Source organism: Coregonus clupeaformis, chromosome 10 (genome assembly GCF_020615455.1).
Source record: "Coregonus clupeaformis isolate EN_2021a chromosome 10, ASM2061545v1, whole genome shotgun sequence".
Taxonomy (NCBI): Eukaryota; Metazoa; Chordata; class Actinopteri; order Salmoniformes; family Salmonidae; genus Coregonus; species Coregonus clupeaformis.
Window position 1 is genome coordinate 41,503,926 of NC_059201.1, and position 17,574 is coordinate 41,521,499.

Sequence of the window (17,574 nt, forward strand, 5' to 3'; positions counted from 1 at the left end):
CGAGAGAATCACTGACATGATGGCAGCTGGTCCTTTTGTGGCAGGGCTGAAATGCAGTGGAAATGTTTTTTGGGGATTAAGTTCATTTTCATGGCAAAGAGGGACTTTGCAATTAATTGCAATTCATCTGATCACTCTTCATTACATTCTGGAGTATATGCAAATTGCCATCATCAAAACTGAGGCAGCAGACTTTGTGAAAATTAGTATTTGTGTCATTCTCAAAACTTGTGACCATGACTGTATACAGTAACACTACAGTATGTTGCTATAAAACTCAATTGTTCAATTGCATATTTATATTGACTCAGTTTGATGATATATTGCAGCTGTTGACAAAATCAAATACTGTATTGCACTGAGGCATTAGGGCTAACAATGCAGGGTGGTGCCCTAGGAGAATCCTAAATTTAAAAGACGTCCTCCAGTGATTTTTTAAAATGTTTACTGTTGAAAAGATATATCCCAAGTATAAATACAGTAAAGTACACACGCTAAAGGGTAAAAAAATATGTTTTGAGCAAAATTGTGTTTTTTAGACACAACTGCAAACTTCGAGGAGTAGGGCATTTAAGGAGTTGGTCTGATGGGAATCCGTGATGTCATCGGCCTCCCCCCTTGCTTGAGCAATAGAGAACAATAGAGAACAAAAGAGGAAATGCCCACCCCCCCACTTGTGCTATGTCATGACATATCTTGACCACCTATTGAGTTGTGCCTTTAAAAAAAATGTAAATCAGGTGTTAACTGAGGTGAAAAGGAGACTGGAGTGCCACTTTAAGTCCTATATATTTTAGCTTTCATAATAAAGTATTGTCTTTATTTCTACTCAGTATGCTGTGTGTTATTGTAAGGTTCAATGTGCTTTGACGTGAACTGTGTACAGTTGTGTATAGTTGTTATGGACTAAATGATATCAAATGAATTGACAGCCAAACACTTGGACTTCCATACAGGACAGATTCATAAAACAACACTGAACATTCTCACATAACCAGAGACCATTTTTAGGTAGAATAACTATCCACAATGACTAACGGTAAATGAGTAATTTTACTGTAAAGTGCATAATAAAGCAAATAACAATATTTTCAATTAACAGCATTGCCTGACTTTAACAGCACCTACTGTCTAACAGGATGACCAAAGAAATGGTTTAACAGAGCAAAAATATGGAAAATGCCTTTTTGGTGTCATTATAGCAGCCATGCAACTCCAAACGTGGGTAGGGGTCAAAAGGTCAAAGTTGAAAGAGGTCACTTGATTGTCAACAAAATTGACCAATTGCTTTAAAATTGCTTTTTTCATAGGCGTATACTGTAATAGGTAATTTCATTACAATTGCTTGGGTCTTGGGTGTGTATTTTTATCCAGACTCATCGATATGGATGACATTAACATCTAAGGCCCTGATAACATAACCTTCTAAATTACCTAGTGCCATAGACATCTATGGTGGGTAACCCAGAGCCATAGGTTTCCATCCGTCTCTCCGTAGACATCAATGGCTCTGTGATATCATAGCATTGTAATTACCCAGTACCATAGATATCTATGACGTCGCCATAGAGACATGGCTCTGTGTGCTAACCTTAATCCATATTCCTTCTCTACTCACTGATCATCCCTCTCTCTCTCTCTCTCTCTCTCTCTCTCTCTCTCTCTCTCTCTCTCTCTCTCTCTCTCTCTCTCTCTCTCTCTCTCTCTCTCTCGCTCTCTCTTCTATCCTTGGCTTCAGGTTTCAGATGTGCTCAGGATGCGGCCGGCCACCCTGGGGAATGTGAGAGTGCATGGGGTTGGGAGCGAGGAGGAGGAGGGAGGCATCCCCCACCTATGTGGCTGGCCAGATGGGCCCTCCCAGGATCAGCAAGCCCAGGAGCAGCAGGGGTAGAGGGGATAGAAGCAAGCGCAGGCTGGGGGCCGAGCTGGGGCTGCACAGGTCGAAGAGGCTGCCCTGGAAGCGGATCTTCCTGGAGTCTTCTTTCAGGGTCTCCCAGATGGAGCCCACCTCCTCCTGACACCCGGACAGTGCCGTCAGGGCACACGTGTGGAATGCCTCCCAGTGGCTAGGGGTGAAAGAGCCATCAGTCAAATGTATTTTATGTATATCCATCGACACATACACTACCTCATTTATATTTGACATGAAAACATGCCATTGGTTACAATCTATTGGATTAAGAATGTTATTGGTTTGATTTATCTGACACTTTAATCGCCGCACATGCAAGGCTTCAAAGCTCTCCTGTAAACACACACGGCTGAAGGTGTATTTTTTGTTGTATTATTGTTTTGAATTGTTGTTTTTATACTACTGCCCAGCGATACTATAAATTATTGCGTTTTGCAAGATCAACCCTCCTTTATTTTGTAGCCACAGAAATTAGATTAGAAAAAATAGCTGATGCTGCAAGGGGACATTTTTCAGCTTTAGGCAGTAATATACTGTACTATAGTATTGGAATGCACACATTAACAATTACAAAAAAACAAGATGGCCTCAGAATTTCATTACTGCTGCAGCAAAGTCATAAATTATTCAGTACAGTGGCTGTGTTTCAGCACCATTCATTTCTGCTATCTCCCTCGGCTACAGCATATTTTTCTTCTCTCCACTGTTCTTCCGCAAGGTACACACCTCGATGGATTTCAATACAAGATCTGATATAAGCAAGCAGAAGGAGACTGATTGGTAAAATACAGACGCTGTTCTATACGTTCTATCTGCCATGAGATCCTGGTGCGCTGCAAACGCAGATGTACAGTAAGTGCAGATGGATAGAGGATGCTGTACATTGCACACACACATACGCACGCACAGGGGCAGATTGGCCATCTGGCAATTCTGGCAAATGCCAGATGGGCTGGACCATTTTTTAATTCGAAATTGACACACACTTTTTTATATAAAAATAAAACCATTAAAAGGTTACATGGCCGGTAGCCCATGGGCCTGTTCTCTGTTATAGTAATCTATAGTGAGCCTTTGGCAGATCAGTGGGAAACAGCCAGCCTCCCTACCAAGATGGGCCAGCCCGGTTTTCTGATAGGCTGAACTGAGGTCAAACAAACTCACATTCAAAGTCAAACACGGCATCAGCAAAGAGACCTACTCCGACTCTGTCATCAGTTCGACAGACAAGATCATGTATCGTAAAAAATGGAAAGGGTGCCTACAAACATAGAAAGGGCACATTCTACATTGTCACCTCACTCAAACGTCCTATTTTTTGCACAGCTAAAATCATGATTTGGTAAAACAGTAAAGTGCATTATCCTCATGATTCCTGTAATGAAAGTGTCTGCCCTGCCCCTGTGTCTGTGTCCTCGCTGGGGCCTGCTGCTGTGATGAGCGAGCCACTCTCCTCGCCCGCCATGTGCTCGGGAGGAAAATGCGTTCTGATTATATAAAACATGTTATGCAATTGCGGGGAAAATACAGCTTTGGAAGCTTCGTCCCCTTGTCCCTGTCGATGAGATGAGGGTCTCAGCTTTCTGTCCCTATACTTTTTATTTCTCAACTCTCAATATTCAGCTCAATAGCAACTATTTTACAACCAATATATTTGATATGGCTTTATGATATGGAGCGGCGTGCGTGCAAAATGCGACCTGGCCATTGCGAGGGCATAGGCCTATAAAAAAATTATAATAATAAGTTCTCATAGCCTACAACTAGTAGCTATGAGACATGTAGCCTACATGTTTTTTTAGGACTTTACATTTATTGTTAGATAAATACACTCAGTGGCCAGTTTATTAGGTACACCCATCTAGTACCGGGTTGGAGCCCACTTTGCCTCCAGAACAGCCTGAATTCTTTGAGGCATGGATTCTACAAGGTGTGGCGTTCAAATGTTGCTCAATTGGTATCAAGGGACCTAACGTGTGCCAGGAAAACATTCCCCACACCATTACACCACCGCCACCAGCCTGTACCGTTGACACCAGGCAGGTGTCAAGCCACGGCCACGTGACTCACTGTCTGTAGGAGCGAACCATTTTCGTGTACAGGGTTGTGTACCTTATAAACTGGCCACTGAGTGTACATGGCTACTAGCAGTGGGTATTATATTAAGTTAGCGATCTAGTTAATGTGTTTTGAGTTTCTACTTCCCTCGGCGTTGAACCCCAAATTAATTAGCCTATGATAGTGCACATATAGATGTATCTAATTCATCTCTTTTGAAAAAAAAGAGGAAATTCTGGAGTGCTATTCTGACAGTAGAATATAGCAACTAGCATATAGTCTAATTTTCTACCCAAAATTCATGACAATCACTGGATTAGGTTGCACATAAAAATATATTGAATCATGCATTCCTGCTTGGACGTGTTAGATACAAAAATGTATTTCTTGAATTCTTGAGTTGGCAGGGTGATGTGGGCTGATGGTTTGGATAAAATGCCAGGGCCGAATTGTCCCAGTCCCTGTCCCAGTCCGCCCCTGCACACACACACACCCCTCTCACCTACACACAGCTTCCACTCCCATCTCGCTGGTCACATTCTCCTGGTAGTTATCCATGCTCTCCCCCAGCTCCAGAACACAGTCAGAGAAGTCCCTGTAAATATTCTCACACTTCACATCTGCCGCTGAGACTCTTGCCACAGCCAGGGACACTGCAAAACACAGAAAAATACATTCAAATGCATTAAGGAAAGAAAGCCCATTACATTCCCCTTTGTTGTCATAGATTTTATGGTACATTTCAGGCATTGCACTTACAGAGACCAAATATAATTGTTTTATGTCATGATATAATAACAATAGGGTCTTGTATCACCTTTATCTAGATCTATATCTGCCTCCCTATTTGAAGCAAAGAGTCTCTTCTGAAACAAATGGGAGGATGCCAAAAGTAGGTCACCCTCCTTCTATGTTGTTCTTGGAGTTAAAATGGAGGAAACAGAGGTATATCAGCCCTCAGCATCCCTCCCAGGACTTTAGGATATCTGGCAGGATACATTTTTCTTCCAGTTATTCCAAATTGCCTCTCAATGTAGTTTTAATGATGAGGGTTGCATGAGAGATATTTGGCCTGTTTGGTCAGTGGGATTTAGATACAATCAGCATAGGCTACCTGTGAGAATGATTGTCATAATTCTCTCCCATCTCCCTCCTCTCTCCCACTCACTTATTGATTGCTTAGGGTCAGGGATAAGGTGTCCAAGGCCACTGTAATAGCCACTGTCAGGGATATCAGCTTGAATGATCGCTTTAAAAGCATAGAAAACATTGAAATTAAGCAGGGAATGGGTAATATTGGGATTCTGAAGAAAGAGCAACTGCTCCTAGATTTTGTTGGTTTGCCTGGATCATTTTCAAGAAATCTATTCAATTCCCAAGTCCCACTGCACTGTAGGCTGTCTCACATTCAATCCATTGCCCTCTGCCAAAAAGCAACGCCTTGCTAGATGTAAAGTAGGCAGTGGTTATATTACCATTTGTTCAATATGAATATTGTTATAGTACACCAATATGATTTAGCTTGCACAGGATCATAAAGTTTAAAACCAGGAATTATTGTTTAATTGATCAGGATGGAAAATGTATGTACATAGAAATATGTGCAGACATAGCATAAATCCTTATGTTCTGAGTGAATGCATGGGATTCATTTATTAAACTAACAAGAATGCCAGATGTAGGGTAAGTGACACTACAATACTTTAAATTCATTTTTGCTATTTGCTTTCAATTATTTGTGCATTAATGCATGCTTTATACACCAACACAACTCTGCAAGTCTATTTCTGGCCAAAGATCTTTCAAGCACTCCAAAATCTATCCTACTGCACAGACCTGAGGGACAATGAGTTATTGATAAGCTCTTCAAATATGAAAAAAGCTCGTCACTGTCAAATAATACAACTCTAGTCTCACCCTGCATGCAACATCTAAATTTAGCCTACACCCTTAATTAATGAAATATTAAATATTTCATCCAAGATATTATAAAAACGTGCAATATGAAAAAGTATTGTTCTACCAATAAATCTAAAACGATACCTTATCCAGCCTTACCTAATACAATAAATGCACAACATCTTGGAATCTTCACCGACGTAAATCCCATATCCCATATCAAACCCAGCAGAGGGTGCCTTGCGCCATCTGTGGGATCCACCAAAATCGCTCATAAACTGAGATAAAATCAAAGCGAGGTAAAATGAATCAATCAAAATAAATGACTTGTTGCGGCATATATGCGTTAACAGGAGGCGATTAACATTTGCAGAATCAATTGCAGTTTATTCTCGATCAAACCCAATGTAACAACCGTGATATTACCTGCCCCTTTCGTGCGTGCTGCCTCTCGGAGCGCTTCTCTCACCTCATCGACGCTCCGCACCAGAGATACGTTTAGTGCCATCCCATGTTTCTCATTTGCTGACAGTAAACAGACAAATAGCCCATTGGTACATATGGACAGTTTCCTCAGTCGGTTCCCTGTTTATGACACTAGTCATCTTTTTCTGCTGAGAATAATATTGAGCAAAATCAAAATACCAAATAAAGTGCTTATTTCAGAGCATCATAAATTGAGGCATGAAGGAACATCACTTCAACTTTAAGAGAAGAAAAAGGCAAATATTTATAGAAAGTGAACACATTTTTTATCTAGATTTTGAACCTTTTATTTTTGTAGAAAAAAATTACAGCATTTCACCAATGTACTGCAGGTAAATGTATGGTAGCATATGGTCTGGGACACTGACAGCGAGTCATGTTTAAAATACATTTGCATCATTCACATTTAACAATGTAACTTGGTAGCGGATGGCCTTTTCTTTCTAAATTCTCTTCAATGAGCCTTTCACAGCAGCTTTATGATATTTCAAAGTATGACATGAACAAGGACAACCTTCCCTTGGAGGAACTTGGAGGTCACCATCTCAATTCCTGACTGTGCAGACAAACTGAGGGAGTCGTAAGGCACAGAATGAAATAGAACAAAAACCTTAATATCGTAATACTTCAGGAATTAAAGCATTTAAATTCATTACAAAAAGTACGAAAATAAAAAACAAGATGTTGATTTAAATACGTGTAGCATTACCGCTTTCTTTGGCAGGTCTAAAACGCCACGTCTTCCCCATTTCATGGAGCTGGCATGGTGATTCAATTACTCAGTCTTTAGTCTCATATCAGTCACAAAATGTCCAGCTGGAGTGGTGTCTAAATGGGACACATTCATGACACCAGTGTCTTCAATCCAATAACATTTGGTGTAGGCCTATGTATTGGGGGCATATCGCACTAACTAGGTCCACCCAGAGGTAGAGGTTGATGTTGGTTGGTATGTTGGAGCTTGTGATGACATGGGCCTTGAACATGGGCCTGGTGGACATTGATATGAAGATGGCCGCATCATAGAATGGTTTATTGATCTACTCCAGCCGCTCTCTTGGTGCGTTTCCTTGGGGAGGCTTTAGGAGATGCCGATGCCTTGCCTGTAAAAGAGAGAGAGACAAAGAGAGAAACAGAGAGCGAGAGAGGGGATGGTCAATGTTGCAATTTGAGTTGATATTCATCTTTGCACAGACAAGATGAAAAAATAGGATGCCTTTTCAACCCAACTACGGTTCCAAAAAAGTGGTTGTATAAGCAGAGTATGAATTTGTCTTCCTGCACTCAGGAGGAAATGCTATGGCAGAGTATCAAAGCTCATGACAAAACTTACTCATGATGTTGAGGGTCTCCTGGGGAATCCAGCTGATGTCCACATTGTTCATCCCACCGGTGCCCGTCTCCACCTTCACTGGGAGCCTCTTCCTCTGCACAACATACAGTTGAAGTCGGAAGTTTACATACACTTAGGTAGGAGTCTTCAAACTCGTTTTTCAACCACTCCACAATTGTCTTGTTAACAAACTATAGTTTTGGCAAGTTGGTTAGGACATCTACTTTGTGCATGACACAAGTAATTTTTCCAACAATTGTTTACATACAGATTATTTCACTTATAATTCACTGTATCACAATTCCAGTGGGTCAGAAGTTTACATACACTAAATTGACTGTGCCTTTAAATAGCTTGGAAAATTCCAGAAAATGATGTCATGGCTTTAGAAGCTTCTGATAGGCTAATTGAGTCAATTGGAGGTGTACCTGTGGATGTATTTCAAGGCCTACCTTCAAACTCAGTTCCTCTTTGCTTGACATCAAGGGAAAATCAAAAGAAATCAGCAAAGACCTCAGAAAAAAAATTGTAGACCTCCACAAGTCTGGTTCATCCTTGGGAGCAATTTCCAAACGCCTGAAGGTACCACATTCATCTGTACAAACAATAGTACGCAAGTATAAACACCACGGGACCACGCAGCCATCATACCGCTCAGGAAGGAGACGCGTTCTGTCTCCTAGAAATGAGCATACTTTGGTGCGAAAAGTGCAAATCAATCCCAGAACAACAGCAAAGGACCTTGTGAAGATGCTGGAGGAAACAGATACAAAAGTATCTATATCCACAGTAAAATGAGTCCTATATCGACATAACCTGAAAGGTCGCTCAGCAAGGAAGAAGCCACTGCTCCAAAACCACCATAAAAAAAGCCAGACTACGGTTTGCAACTGCACATGGGGACAAAGAGCGTACTTTCTGGAGAAATGTCCTCTGGTCTGATGAAACAAAAATATAACTGTTTGGCCATAATGACCATCTTTATGTTTGGAGGAAAAAGGGGGTAGCTTGCAAGCCCAAGAACACCATCCCAACCGTGAAGCACAGGGGTGGCAGCATCATGCTATGGGTGTGCTTTGCTGCAGGAGGGACTGGTGCACTTCACAAAATAGATGGCATCATGAGGAAGGAAAATTATGTGGATATATTGAAGCAACATCTCAAGACATCAGTCAGGAAGTTAAAGCTTGGTCGCAAATGAGTCTTCCAAATGGACAATGACCCCAAGCATACTTCCAAAGTTGTGGCAAAATGGCTTAAGGACAACAAAGTCAAGGTATTGGAGTGGCCATCACAAAGCCCTGACCTCAAGCCTATAGAAAATTTGTGGGCAGAACTGAAAAAGCGTGTGCGAGCAAGGAGGCCTACAAACCTGACTCAGTTACACCAGCTCTGTCAGGAGGAATGGGCCAAAATTCACCCAACTTATTGTGGGAAGCTTGCGGAAGGCTACCCGAAACGTTTGACCCAAGTTAAACAATTTAAAGGCAATGCTACCAAATACTAATTGAGTGTATGTAAACTTCTGACCCACTGGGAATGTGACGAAAGAAATAAAAGCTGAATTAAATCCTTCTCTCTGCTATTATTCTGACATTTCACATTCCTAAAATAAAGTGGTGATCCTAACTGACCTAAGACATGGCATTTTTACTAGGATTAAATGTCAGGAATTGTGAAAAACTGAGTTTAAATGTATATGGCTAAGGTGTATGTAAACTTCCGACTTCAACTGTAGATCAAAGGTCAACACTTAATTTACCCTGGTGCTCATTTTGAATGTAACATTCACCACCACATGTAAAGAGCTGGAGATATTTTAGACTATCACAATTTAGATGAAAAGGTTGAGAAGACTCGTACCGTCCTAGACTCCAGCACCTGGTACATGCCAAAAAATGCCAAGACAACTAATCCAGTCAGAAAGATGTACATGAACATTCTGGAGGAGAAACAAAGCAAAATGTGTCATACTAACAGTTAATGGATAATGTAATATAATAATAGTATAGACAAACAATATAAAAATGAGTTACCATATTTAAACAAATGCACCTGAAACATAAATTAATTTAACCAAATACTAGTATAACATGTAGAATTGATTGATGTGTGCAAAGAAATGGTTACGTCTCTCCATCCAGTCCCTCCTCCAGCTCAACGATCGTGACGGTCTGGTTGTAAATGGCCGTCTGGAAACCGTTGCCCTGCGTAACAGTCAAAACACAAGATCAGCGCCTCAGCCACAGGCCATACATTGCAAGGCATTTCTGAACCTGTTCAGGGGGATTTCTGAACATCTAGTCAAGAACCCTGGGCTGGGCATCTTGAAGATGCAAGACACTCTAATAATAATAATGTATCAGTCAATCAACCAATCAATCTAGTCTCACCTCACTGTCCTGGTAGTTGAGTAGGATGACCAGGCCGAAAGGACGACCAGCCATGGGCTGAGCAGGGATGAAGGAGTACTCAAAGGAGGCCTGCTTCTGGGGCTGGACCACAGTGCTCAGGGGCAAGGCTGTGAACTAGGTACCAAAAACAGCTTGTCTACTTTTCTGATCAACAATGGCAGAAAGTCCCCAAAACTACATTTTACAGGGTATTCCATGTACACTGAGTATACAAAACATTAAGAAGACCTGCTCTTTCCATGACATAGACCAGGGTTCTTCAATTCCGGTCCTGGAGGGCCGAAACACCTCTGTTTTTCATCCTCTCCTTCTAATCAGGGGCTAATTCAGACCTGGGACACCAGGTGAGTGCAATTAACTACCAGGTAGAAATAAAAAACAGAAGTGTTTCGGCCCTCCAGGACCGGAATTGAAGAACCCTGACATAGACTGACCAGGTGAATCTAGGTGATGTCACTTGTTAAATCCACTTCAATCAATGTAGATTAAGGGGAGGAGACAGGTTAAAGAATGATTTTTAAGTCTTGAGACAATTGAGACATGGATTGTGTATGTGTGCCATTCAGAGGGTGAATGGGCAAGACAAAATATTTAAGCGCTTTTGAATGGGGTATGGTAGTATGTGCGAGGCGCACCGGTTTGTGTCAAGAACTGCAACGCTGCTGTGTTTTTCACGCTCAACAGTTTCTCGTGTGTATCAATAATGGTCCACCACCCAAAGGACATCCAGGCAACTTGACACAACTGTGGGAAGCATTGGAGTCAACATGGGCCAGCATCCCTGTGGACACTTTCGACACATTGTAATAATAATAATAATAATATGCCATTTAGCAGACGCTTTTATCCAAAGCGACTTACAGTCATGCGTGCATACATTTTTTTTTTGTGTAGAGTCTAGGGGGGGGGGTTCAACTCAATATTAGGAAGGTGTTTCTAATGTTTGGTATACTCAGTATATATTTGGTATATTTGTATATTTTGTAACTAATTGTCATCTATACTCCCGAGTGGCGCAGTGGTCTAAGGCACTGCATCGCAGTGCTAGCTGTGCCACTAGAGATCCTGGTTCGAATCCAGGCTCTGTTGTAGCCGGCCGTGACCGGGAGACCCATGGGGAAGCGCACAATTCGTCCAGGGTAGGGGAGGGAATGGCCGGCAGGAATGTAGCTCAGTTGGTAGAGCTTGGTGTTTGCAACGCCAGGGTTGTGGGTTCGATTCCCACGGGGGGCCAGTATGAAAAATAAAATAATGTATGCACTCACTAACTGTAAGTCGCTCTGGATAAGAGCGTCTGCTAAATGACGTAAATGTATACAGCTCGCCAGCTTGTAGTCCTAAAAAAAGAAAATGAATGGGGAAAGAATATGGTTTTGGGGTAAACGCCGAAAATAATGTCTGAGGTTAACTCAGGCTTAGGAGATCTTATACATTTTGTTCTATGAGGTAATATCAGTCAGTTAACCCTCTGGAGTCTAAGCCCTGTCTAAGTCGGGAGGGAGGGGGGGGGTCTAAGCTAACATATGGAATTGTTTTAAGATGGTCATTCCAAGGATCATTTAGCTATTTGATTTTGAATTTTAAGACCACATTTTTGCTATTAGCCGATAGAAACACATTGAATAACAGATTCACTACATGGAACAACAGATAGTAAAAAACTAACATCTAAAGGAAGTTTGTTCTGAAGTGTCTGTCCTATATCTGAGAGATATAAGAAAGATCAGGAAACAATTTATGTACAGTATTTATCCCCTTATATTAGGCACTAAACTATCTCAATATATACTGTACTTCCATTAATTTTTTTAACTGGTACCAGGGACCTTCTTGTGAGGCTTGTGGGCGTCCTAGAGCAAAACGGAGAACGCCATCGTGTTCGCGAGAGTCTCATCACCATAAAAGGGTCATAATACGTTCTAGGCCAAACAGTTTGGACCCTACAGGTGTTTTTGTGAGAAGACCGATTTTCGGGATGTCTCATGGTCTGACAAACATCGCTCTAGCTCTGCCACACTTCACCGCAGATTCGGAAGGGCGATATCGGCAGATGCGGAGGATTGAGATGCAGCCCATGCAAAAAAAGATATCTCCAGCTTAAACAGATGTATTTTGATGGGGATTTTTCTATGTTAATTAGATATCCGCTGGGGCATGGAAATTGTAGGCTAAGGGTTAACATGACCTTTATGAATTATGAAGCCCTTTATGTGCTTTGTGATTTTTTTGATTACATAAATGCTTAAAAATTCACAAAAAGCAATGTTAGCTGATGAAGATGATTTCATAGAACAAAACATATACGATCTCCTAAGCCTGTGTTTACAACAGACCTTATTTTCGGCGTTTAGCCAAAAACCCAACAAAAACTCTATTCATTTTCCCATAGGCTTTGTCCAACGAACCACGGCGGAGTTAGTACCAACAAAAAGACGACATTACTATTGCTCTCTCTTATGGGTAACACATACGTTATTGGGTTTGTAAAGGCTTTATAAGAAGTTTCTATTCTAGTAATTGTTAGTTAATAAATTGGAAGTAAACAGACTACAAACCCCATTATAACGTTTTACATAATGATGTGTGTTTTCAAGGGGACTTTCTATTTCTCAGATGAGGCATGCAGGCATCATGTGTCCCAGAACCCAGACTCACGTTCTGGATGTAGAACTGAAAGTCCTGAGGGTAACGGAAGGAGGCCTCCAGGGAATGGACAGTGAAATCCTGGCTTCCCTTGTTGGTGAAACCCACCAGGAACTTCGCAATCTCATTGGCTGGGAACTCTGGATGGAGGGTACAATGATATACAAATTAAACCATTGATGTGAATGAATAATTACATTCCATGCTGTCTTGCATATTTCCCTTTAACTTACACTGAATGACTGAGTGTAAAACGATATGAAAGTCTTCATAAAGGAAGAGAAGACCAACCTTCCCCGGTCACAAAGACGATGGTGGTGTCAGCATCAGGGTGAGAGGTTACATCTCTAACTGCAGCATCTTCATCTAAGTCATCTTCTGTTTCCTGAGAGATTTAAAAATACAATGGAAAGAAACTAGATTAAAATGCACTGAATTGAGCAAATAGTACTATGGTTCATTTGGCAGGGACAATAGAAGCCACTTTCATCCCAGTTCAAACAATGTCACATACCGAGCCTGGGACCTGATCTTCCTCCACCAGCACCTCATCCTCCTCGTCCTCTTCCTCATCCTCATCGACTGTTGAATGTGGGGCGATGTCTTCCGCAGACTCTTCTGCAGATACCTGGCCTGTCCCAACGCAGAGAAGAAGCCATTAGCAATGAATCCATTTTAACACATATAAATTGTTATAATAGTAGCCTCTGTCTGAGAACAAAGCCGCTTAACCTGTGCGTCTGAGGCTACTATAATAGTTGATGATAGTTGTGATGAGAAACTCTGGTTGCACTTGTACCAAAAACAAACATAGGATACATTGGATCAAATAAATGTAAAATATTGACAGCAATAAATTGATACAAATGGTCATGAGAAGAGCTTTATTCGTTCATTGTGTAATACTATGATGGTTTATTATAATACTCTGCTCACAATGAACGTGTAGGCTAAAGGATAAAACTGGGTCATGTTATGATTAATGATTGGTAATTATTCGAAAATGCTGTATAAAACTTTAAATAGCAAATTGTAAAGTCGGTCATCAGTTAGCTGTAGGCCTATTGTATGAATTGGAACACTATGTAACAGGCAAAGATACAATGTAACAGTCAGAGGCCTCAGCACGGGTGTTAGAATGTATCAACACAGTACTAACGGAAAGGCGATCCTGGGACACGTCACCATAGAAGAGAGGGAAACCAAGTGTAGAGCAACAATATTGCCGATCAGACACATTTCGTCTTGGACATTTATGTATCTTCCAGATAAGGTTTTCTTATTGTCTTAAACCACAAAACTACAACTATGGAAATTATGCATTTGCACAAGCATGAGAGGTATCAACAAGCCTATATCGAGAGAGCTTCCCAAAGTTTTATGTTCCTCCTATAATTAGTGTTACATGCATTTGTTCACTTAATTTATCAGACAAAGATATTGAGCATGAAGCTTTCTGACAAAGCAGTCTTTATTTTGTTTTAGATCACTGAATGAAAAACTGCATTATGCCACGTCAATGTTAACTTCGCTAACGTTTCATTATTGCAAAGAACTCTGGACTGCTGGAGTGAAGAATGCAAATTAAAAAGGGTAAATGACTTACCGAAGGATATCTGGCCACATCTGAAAGCCACGAGGAAAAGTAAAAGTATTTTTGATCCGAAATGGAACATTTTGCTGCGGTCAAGTTCGTAGCTTGCTACACCTCAGCAGTCAGAAAAAGGAGAAAGGTTAGCGAAGGGGTGGGATAAGAGAGTTTTTAAGACGCCCCATACTATGCACGTTTGGTGATGTCACAATTGGGGAAATTGATTGAATCAACCTTCATATTGTCCTAGGCCAGCCGCAAGGCCACACATTTTTGAGAAACCCTTACACTTCCCATTTATGAAATGGATGTTTGTGTAAACATATTTTACTGCAAAAGTGGTTAGATTGAAAGATATTGTGACACACCCCCTAAACCAGGGTTCCGCCAGTTGGTTTGAGTTGGCCCCCCAATTCTTCTGAGCAAAAAATAAATATATTTTCATTGTTGGATATAAAATACTGTAAAAACACCAGGAAATCAGCTGCAAGTCATTTTAAATTAAGAAATCTGTTCCCAAGTATTCCCACGCACAATAGAGAGACACGCGATCGTATACAAATGTAAGCAAGGTTTGAAATTGTATTTATTTTATTTATTTTATTTATTTTATTTAACCTTTATTTAACCAGGTAAGCCAGTTGAGAACAAATTCTCATTTACAACTGCGACCTGGCCAAGATAAAGCAAAGCAGTGCGGAAAAAACAACAACAACACAGAGTTACATATGGAATAAACAAAACGTACAGTCAATAACACAATAGAAAATCTATATACAGTGTGCAAATGTAGTAAGTTATGGAGGTAAGGCAATAAATAGGCCATAGTGCAAAATAATTACAATTATAATTTAGTATTAACACTGGAGTGATAGATGTGCAGAAGATGATGTGCAAATAGAGATACTGGGGTGCAAATGAGCAAAATAAATAACAATGTAAATAACAACATGGGGATGTGGTAGTTGGGTGGGCTAATTACAGATGGGCTGTGTACAGGTGCAGTGATCGGTAAGCTGCTCTGACAACTGATGCTTAAACATAGTGAGGGAGATAAGTGTCTCCAGCTTCAGAGATTTTTGCAGTTCGTTCCAGTCATTTGTAGCAGAGAACTGGAAGGAATGGCGACCAAAGGAGGTGTTTGCTTTGGGGATGACCAGTGAGATATACCTGCTGGAACGCATACTACGGGTGGGTGTTGCTATGGTGACCAATGAGCTAAGATAAGGCAGGGATTTGCTTGGAAGGGATTTATAGCTGACCTGGAGCCAGTGGGTTTGGCGACGAATATGTAGTGAGGGCCAGCCAACGAGAGCGTACAGGTCACAATGGTGGGTAGTATATGGGGCTTTGGTGACAAAACGGATGGCACTGTGATAGACTACATCCAATTTGTTGAGTAGAGTGTTGGAAGCTATTTTGGAAATGACATCGCCGAAGTCAAGGATCGGTAGGATAGTCAGTTTTACGAGGGCATGTTTAGCAGAATGAGTGAAGGAGGCTTTGTTGCGAAATAGGAAGCCGTTTCTAGATTTAACTTTGGATTGGAGATGCTTAATGTGAGTCTGGAAGGAGAGTTTACAGTCTAACCAGACACCTAGGTATTTGTAGTTGTCCACAAATTCTAAGTCAGAGCCGCCGAGAGTAGTGATTCTAATCGGGCAGGCGGGTGCAAGCAGCCACACCCGTCGCTATGGGCGGGCCATAGGGGGCCGGGCCCGCCCCAAAAATGCTTGTGCCCCCCCACTTGAGGGAATTTATTATTAAATATACATACTGTAGGCTAATAATAATTGTGCCCTGCCCTCCCATGCATTTCATATGCCCCCCTTAAGACTGAGGTCTGGCGACGGGTCTGCAAGCAGCGTTTGATTGAAGAGCATGCATTTAGTTTTACTAGCGTTTAAGAGCAGTTGGAGGCCACGGAAGGAGTGTTGTATGGCATTGAAGCTCGTTTGGAGGTTTGTTAACACTGTGTCCAATGAAGGGCCAGATGTATACAAAATGGTGTCGTCTGCGTAGAGGTGGATCTGAGAGTCACCAGCAGCAAGAGCGACATCATTGATATACACAGAGAATAGAGTCGGCCCGAGAATTGAACCCTGTGGCACCCCCATAGAGATTGCCAGAGGTCCAGACAACAGGCCCTCCAATTTGACACATTGAACACTATCTGAGAAGTAGTTGGTGAACCAGGCGAGGCAGTCATTTGAGAAACCAAGGCTATTTAGTCTGCTAATAAGAATGTGGTGATTGACAGAGTTAAAAGCCTTGGCCAGGTCAATGAAGACGGCTGCACAGTACTGTCTTTTATCGATTGCGGTTATTATATCGTTTAGGACCTTGAGCGTGGCTGAGGTACACCCATGACCAGCTCGGAAACCAGATTGCATAGCGGAGAAGGTACAGTGGGATTCTAAATGGTCGGTGATCTGTTTGTTAACTTGGCTTTCAAATACTTTCGAAAGGCAGGGCAGGATGGATATAGATCTGTAACAGTTTGGAACTAGAGTGTCACCCCCTTTGAAGAGGGGGATGACCGCGGCAGCTTTCCAATCTCTGGGGATCTCAGACGATACGAAAGAGAGGTTGAACAGGCTGGTGATAGGGGTTGCGACAATTTTGGCGGCTAATTTTAGAAAGAAAGGGTCCAGATTGTCTAGCCCAGCTGATTTGTAGGGGTCCAGATTTTGCAGCTCTTTCAGAACATCAGCTATCTGAATTTGGGTGAAGGAGAAACGGGGGGGGGCATGGGCAAGTTGTAGCGGAGGGTGCAGAGCTGGTGGCCAGGGTAGGGGTAGCCAGGTGGAAAGCATGGCCAGCCGTAGCAAAATGCTTGTTGAAATGTTCAATTATCATAGATTTATCGGTAGTGACAGTGTTTCCTAGCCTCAGTGCAGTGGGCAGCTGGGAGGAGGTGCTCTTATTCTCCATGGACTTTACAGTGTCCCAAAACATTTTGGAGTTAGTGCTACAGGATGCACATTTCTGTTTGAAAAAGTTAGCCTTTTGCTTTCCTAACTGATTGTGTATATTGGTTCCTGACTTCCCTGAAAAGTTGCATATCGCGGGGGCTGTTCGATGCTAATGCCGTACGCCACAGGATGTTTTTGTGCTGGTCAAGGGCAGTCAAGTCTGGGGTGAACCAGGGGCTATATCTGTTCTTAGTTCTGCATTTTTTGAATGGGGCATGCTTATTTAAGATGGAGAGGAAAGCACTTTTAAAGAACAACCAGGC

The 17,574-nt window shown here is 41.7% G+C and overlaps 2 protein-coding genes across 4 annotated transcripts; both read right to left on the minus strand.

Moving 5' to 3' along the window:
- Positions 1-732: 732 nt before the first annotated feature.
- On the minus strand, positions 733-6,383 carry LOC121575894 (neuritin). 3 transcript variants are annotated; one of them, XM_041889187.2, is made up of 4 exons: positions 6,296-6,383; positions 6,029-6,118; positions 4,473-4,623; positions 733-2,066 (listed from the first exon to the last, which is right to left on the minus strand). In XM_041889187.2, the coding sequence occupies exons 1-4, from the start codon at positions 6,375-6,377 to the stop codon at positions 1,832-1,834; spliced, it is 558 nt and encodes a 185-aa protein (XP_041745121.2). In that variant the 5' UTR covers positions 6,378-6,383; the 3' UTR covers positions 733-1,831. The 3 variants fall into 3 exon arrangements, with proteins under 3 accessions (XP_041745121.2, XP_041745119.1, XP_045079208.1); XM_041889185.2 differs by having other exon boundaries at positions 6,029-6,147; positions 6,296-6,366; XM_045223273.1 differs by lacking the exon at positions 6,029-6,118.
- Positions 6,384-6,623: 240 nt separating this feature from the next.
- Positions 6,624-14,494, minus strand: LOC121575893 (translocon-associated protein subunit alpha-like). Its single transcript, XM_041889184.2, has 9 exons — positions 14,352-14,494; positions 13,260-13,378; positions 13,037-13,130; positions 12,758-12,885; positions 10,082-10,216; positions 9,819-9,895; positions 9,552-9,630; positions 7,689-7,782; positions 6,624-7,458 (listed from the first exon to the last, which is right to left on the minus strand). The coding sequence occupies exons 1-9, from the start codon at positions 14,419-14,421 to the stop codon at positions 7,388-7,390; spliced, it is 867 nt and encodes a 288-aa protein (XP_041745118.1). The 5' UTR covers positions 14,422-14,494; the 3' UTR covers positions 6,624-7,387.
- Between the last annotated feature and the right edge of the window lie 3,080 nt (positions 14,495-17,574).

Bases quoted from the DNA above. Each gene is read 5' to 3' on its own strand.
- LOC121575894 (XM_041889187.2), bottom strand. From the start codon at position 6,377: ATGGCACTAAACGTATCTCTGGTGCGGAGCGTCGATGAGGTGAGAGAA. The intron at 6,119-6,295 runs GTAATATCACGG...TGGATCCCACAG, and splicing joins AGCACGCACGAAAGGGGCAG to ATGGCGCAAGGCACCCTCTG. The intron at 4,624-6,028 runs GTAAGGCTGGAT...TGTGTTTTGCAG, and splicing joins TTGTGCATTTATTGTATTAG to TGTCCCTGGCTGTGGCAAGA.
- LOC121575893 (XM_041889184.2), bottom strand. From the start codon at position 14,421: ATGTTCCATTTCGGATCAAAAATACTTTTACTTTTCCTCGTGGCTTTC. The intron at 12,886-13,036 runs GTTGGTCTTCTC...CCCTCCATCCAG, and splicing joins CGTCTTTGTGACCGGGGAAG to AGTTCCCAGCCAATGAGATT. The intron at 9,896-10,081 runs GTGAGACTAGAT...ACTGTTACGCAG, and splicing joins TCAACTACCAGGACAGTGAG to GGCAACGGTTTCCAGACGGC.